This window comes from Palaemon carinicauda, chromosome 22, assembly GCF_036898095.1.
Source record: "Palaemon carinicauda isolate YSFRI2023 chromosome 22, ASM3689809v2, whole genome shotgun sequence".
NCBI classification, from domain to species: Eukaryota; Metazoa; Arthropoda; class Malacostraca; order Decapoda; family Palaemonidae; genus Palaemon; species Palaemon carinicauda.
Window position 1 is genome coordinate 100,241,185 of NC_090746.1, and position 6,000 is coordinate 100,247,184.

A 6,000-nucleotide genomic window follows, 5' to 3' on the forward strand; every position below is an offset into this window, starting at 1 on the left:
AGCTTCTTGCCACAGCTAAAGAATCTCTTCTACCCTTACCAAGAGGAAAGTAGCCAATGGACAATTACAGTGCAGTAGTTAACTCCTTGGGTGAAGAAGAATTGTTAGGTAATCTCAATGTTGTCAGGTGTATGGGGACAGAGGAGAAAGTGTAAGAATAAGCCAGAATCTACAGTGTATGTGTAGGCAAAGGGAAAATGAACCGTAACCAGAGAGAAAGATCCAATGTAGTACTGTCTGGCCAGTCAAAAGGACCCCATAACTCTCTAGCGGGAGTAGCAATTATACAAATATTTCATTTTCACGCCACTTGAACCACATATTTTTCCAACTGGTTATCTAACGTTTATTGTGCAATTCTTATCTATAATAATGCTTGCAAATAATTTATCTTTCTTATTTAAGCCCTTGACAGTAGTACAACCTTTATAAGTGTTTTTTTTACTCCAAAATATGCCCTTTCTTTAACCATATATGTATTTTATCATTATTCAGCTCTGGCCTGATTGGTAACGTCTCTACCTGGTGTTTGCCAGCCGGGGGTTCGAGTTCCGCTCAGACTCGTTAGAGCCATTAGTGCCTGCAACCTTACCATCCTTGTGAGCTAAGGTTGGGGGGTTTGGGGGAGCCTATAGATCTATCTGCTGAGTCATCAGCAGCCACTGCCTGGCCCTTCCTGGTCCTAGCTTGGGTGGAGAGGAGGCTTGGGCGCTGATCATATAATATATGGTCAATCTCTAGGGCATTGTCCTGATTGCTAGGGTAATGTCACTGTCCCTTGCCTCTGCCATTCATGAGCGGCCTTTAAACCTTAAACCTTAAATGTATATATGATAAAATGACTGTGAAGGTCCTGAAGAGTGAAGAGAGTAGAGTTCCCCTGGTGTATAGGACAAGAAAAGCAGCCCTTAAAGTAAGTACAGTATTCAAACCTCCAAGAAATACAAGAAACAATTGGTCTGAGATGAGAGAGAGAGAGAGAGTACTCCAAGGGAATGTGTTGTCACCTATGTTGTTTATCCTCCTCATTAGGGATAGTGGAGAAGGATTGGACTGGATTGCGAATAGGAAATTAGCTGACCTACAGTATGCTGATGCTGTTCTTATTAGCAGAACACCACAAAATTTGCAATGCTTGATTACCAGAATGCATGAAATATCATAGGAAGTTGGGCTGAAGATAAATAGAAGAAAGACAGAGATGGTGAGAACGGAATATGCAATGGAAGATGAAATATTATTGGAAGGAGAAGGATTATTGGGGTAGAATCATTTAAATATTTGGAAACTATGATCTCTAATACAGGATCTTTAGAATTAGACTTTAATGAAAGAATGAAAAAAGCAAATCAGACAATGGCTAGGTTAAGTAAAATTTAGAAATTGAATTGCCCGAAATTACATATAAAAATCAGGCTATATATCAGTTTAGTGAGATCAGTGTTACTGTATGGACATGAGTCGTGGTATGACAATAAAACAATCTCCAACAGATTTTGTAGATTTGAGAACAATCAGAAGAATATTGGGAAGGAAATGGCAGGAAAGGATTAGAAATGAAACTATAACAGAAATTACTCGAGTGCCATATGTGGATGAGATCATGGTGAGGGGTAGATGGAGATGGTTTGGTTATACTCTTTGCACTCCATAAGAGAGATTAGGTCACCAAACATTTAATGGGGCTCCAGAAGGCACTAGAAGAGTTGGAAGACCCAAGCCTGAGGAATATGAAGCGTGAAGTCGGAGTTGATGAATGGAGAGGTATTGAATTAAAAGCTTAAGATAGAGACAACTTCCAAATCTAACCGATGCTCTTTACGTTAATAGGCGTAGGAGATGATGATAATATTAGTTTTATGGCTAAGTGCGATAAAAGCCAGTTTACAGAGAGAAGCAATGTGAACATTAGGAGGCTACAAAATTAAAAAAATTTGATTAAAATTTTACTTTTTGCTCATAAATACTAGCCTCCTGGCTAGTAATGCATTTGCCTAGCATTCGCATGGCAGCAGATCAATCCCCGCCTAGGACCGTGAGTTTAAACTGTTTACTGGGGAGACCACTGCTGTGGTAGGGCACCACAGTAGGGGGGGGGGGGGTGAGATTAGGCTTGCCCGACTGACGTTCTGGTGAGCATCTATTCTGATGGAACTGGAACTAAAACCAGACACCTTTAACTTCTAACCTTTAAACGAGATGATGATGATGAGAAACACCACTCACCTTATTCCTCGAGGTGCCGTAGTGATACAAGCAAGGCGCCATCGCCGCGACTTGCTTGTTGTCGAACCTCTCGAACAAGCCCCAGAGCTCATCCGGCGGTCTCAAGAAGATGAAATCCGTATCGATATAAATGGCAGCGTCCAAATCGGGGAACATCTCGGGAAGGAAGAGCCTCTCCGTTGCGCAAACGCGGAACATGTTGCGCATGTCCCGTCTGTTGGGAGGGAACCAGACGTTGTGGTGTTCCATCTCGATTTTCTTCTGGTATTCCTCCGGCCACTGCGATGGAATCTCCGAGAATTTACGGTAGAGCTTCTTCGAGTCCGCTATGACCAGAAACCTTAAGGGGATATAAAGTTGAATAGATGGCAGGGTTACTTTTGTAAGTGCAAAAATAATAAGGAACATATTATAATTATATATCATAAACTACCACTTTCTTATTATTATTATTATTATTATTATTATTATTATTATTATTATTAGCTAAACTACAAACCTAGTTGGAAAAGCAGGGCTATTTTTTCCCGTTAGAGCCCTTGGGCTTATAGCATATCGCTTTTCCAACTTGGGTTGTAGCTTAGCAAGTAATAATAATAATAATAATAATAATATAGTCCTAAATAGAGAACATTATGCTAGGCAAGAGAGGAAATTCAAATACTAATCACGATCAATGAAGAATTTCTGCAAAATGAAAATAAACAATACAAACGAAAAAAAAAGTCATTACCTAAGTTTTCTCGAAGTGAGGGCCACAGCAGATTTGAGCATGACAGCTGCTTGCCTCAATTGCCTGGAGATATCGGCTGCAATTTTCCCACCTTTGCCCTCATTAGCTTTTCCTGGGATATGAGAGTGATTTGGTGTTAGGTAGACTTATAAAAATTCATTTATCAGAGTCTCTATATACAGTTTATTCGGAGATAGAAACAGCTTTTCCTGTGACATGGAAGTAACTTGTTATATGGATTAATACAAGTAATTGATCAGAGCCTCTATATGCAGAAGGTATTCAACTTACGAATGTTCGACTTACGAACATTCGACTTACAAACACTCGGAGAAACGAACACAAATCCAACTATAAAGTCATAAATTTTAAGATATTGTATCAAAAGTCTGTAAACTGTAATAAGATAAAGAAATGCTGTAATAAAATAATACTATATCATTCAATACAGTAAGCAAAACAACATATATTGTATATACAAGTGGTATATATCTTATATGAAATGGGACTATTTGCTGACTTCTGTAGCTGGAAATTATAGGCATGGGAGTCAGGTTAGGCCTAAGCTAGGTCAAAATTTGACAAAATCCGACTTACAAACAGCTTCTTGGAACCTATCAAGTTTGTAAAGCGAGGAGTTTCTCTAACTTGCTACCAATGGTTGTATTCAAACACGTCCCTGTTAAATACACGGTATCTTTCAGGATATTCGCTCAGGGGTAGTAACTCCGTGATACCTCTACAGGTAAAATTCTCAAGTATATCACTTGCAGAAATATCCTAAGTAGAAAGCTACCTAGAAGAACTTCTTATCAGGGCGACATGGCTCGAGCCCAAAAAAGGATTTTTCCTGTGTCAAAATGGGCTATCTCACACAAAAATAGATTTTTCCTATGTCAAAAAGGGCAATCTCACACAAAAATAGATTTTTCCTATGTCAAAAAGGGCAATCTCACACAAAAATAGATTTTTCCTATGTCAAAATGGGCAATCTCACCCAAAAATAGATTTTTCCTATGTCAAAATGGGCAATCTCACCCAAAAATAAATTTTTCCTATATCAAAATGGGCTATCTCACCCAAAAATAGATTTTCCCTATGACAAAATGGGCTATCTCACCCAAAAATAGATTTTTCCTATGTCAAAATGGGCTATCTCACCCAAAAATAGATTTTCCCTATGACAAAATGGGCTATCTCACCCAAAAATAGATTTTTCCTATGTCAAAATGGGCTATCTCACCCAATAATAGATTTTCCCTATGACAAAATGGGCTATCTCACCCAAAAATAGATTTTTCCTATGTCAAAATGGGCTATCTCACCCAAAAATAGATTTTCCCTATGACAAAATGGGCTATCTCACCCAAAAATAGATTTTTCCTATGTCAAAATGGGCTATCTCACCCAAAAATAGATTTTCCCTATGACAAAATGGGCTATCTCACCCAAAAATAGATTTTTCCTATGTCAAAATGGGCTATCTCACCCAAAAATAGATTTTCCCTATGACAAAATGGGCTATCTCACCCAAAAATAGATTTTTCCTATGTCAAAATGGGCTATCTCACCCAAAAATAAATTTTCCCTATGACAAAATGGGCTATCTCACCCAAAAATAGATTTTTCCTATGTCAAAATGGGATATCTCACCCAAAAATAGATTTTCCCTATGACAAAATGGGCTATCTCACCCAAAAATAGATTGTTCCTATGTCAAAATGGGATATCTCACCCAAAAATAGATTTTCCCTATGACAAAATGGGCTATCTCACCCAAAAATAGATTGTTCCTATGTCAAAATGGGCTATCTCACCCAAAAATAGATTTTTCCTATGACAAAATGGGCTATCTCACCCAAAAATAGATTTTTCCTATGTCAAAATGGGCTATCTCACCCAAAAATAGATTTTCCCTATGACAAAATGGGCTATCTCACCCAAAAATAGATTTTTCCTATGTCAAAATGGGCTATCTCACCCAAAAATAGATTTTCCCTATGACAAAATGGGCTATTTCACCCAAAAATAAATTTTTCCTATGCCAAAATGGGCTATCTCACCCAAAAATAGATTTTTCCTATGTCAAAATGGGCTATCTCACCCAAAAATAGATTTTTCCTATGTTAAAATGGGCTCTCACCCAAAAATAGATTTTCCCTATGACAAAATGGGCTATCTCACCCAAAAATAAATTTTTCCTATGTCAAAATGGGCTATCTCACCCAAAAATAGATTTTTCCTATGTCAAAATGGGCTATCTCACCCAAAAATAGATTTTCCCTATGTCAAAATGGACTATCTCACCCAAAAATAGATTTTCCCTATGACAAAAGGGCTATCTCACCCAAAAATAGATTTTTCCTATGTCAAAATGGGCTATCTCACCCAAAAATAGATTTTTCCTATGTCAAAATGGGCTATCTCACCCAAAAATAGATTTTTCCTATGTCAAAATGGGCTCTCACCCAAAAATAGATTTTTCCTATGTCAAAATCCCTTATTTAGGTCTGGGTGATTGAGATAAGATACCAATTTTCGTTCCAGTTCTGCGAGATATAGCAAGGCTTAGTATTTCAGCGGGAACCAATGAGAATCATACACTATACTGCAATATAGATAAAACTAGAAGCTCACTCAATAGAGAGCAGAACTCCGATACGGCAGCTTATTTTCCGACCTTGACCTTTAACCTTAACATGTATTAATTGACGTGGATTTACCTTCACTCAAATATGAACCAAGTTTGAATTCTCTGCGACAACGATGTCCAAGCTTATGACTGATTACGTGATTTGGAGATTTTGCTTGACCGTGACCTTGACCTTTGACCTTGAACTTCCAAAATTTTATAATTTTCAGCTTTTTACATAATAGTTATTCCCTGCAAGTTGCATTACTCTACGGTTAAAAGTGTGGCCATGGAGCTGTTCACGAACAAATACACAGAGACACATACAAAGGGTAAAACATAACCTACTTCTAACTTCGTTGTGACCTTTGACCTTGACCTTCCAAATTTTAATAATTTTCAGCTGTTT

At 37.8% G+C, this 6,000-nt stretch overlaps 1 protein-coding gene across 1 annotated transcript in view; it reads right to left on the bottom strand.

Moving 5' to 3' along the window:
• LOC137616645 (glucoside xylosyltransferase 2-like) overlaps positions 1–6,000 on the bottom strand; it is a 39,692-nt gene that overhangs the window by 29,633 nt on the left and 4,059 nt on the right. The window contains exons 4-5 of the mRNA XM_068346566.1: positions 2,960–3,071; positions 2,227–2,566 (exon numbers count right to left, since the gene is read on the bottom strand). Of these exons, the coding sequence (XP_068202667.1) occupies positions 2,227–2,566; positions 2,960–3,071 (452 nt within the window). The remainder of the gene's footprint in view (positions 1–2,226; positions 2,567–2,959; positions 3,072–6,000) is intronic.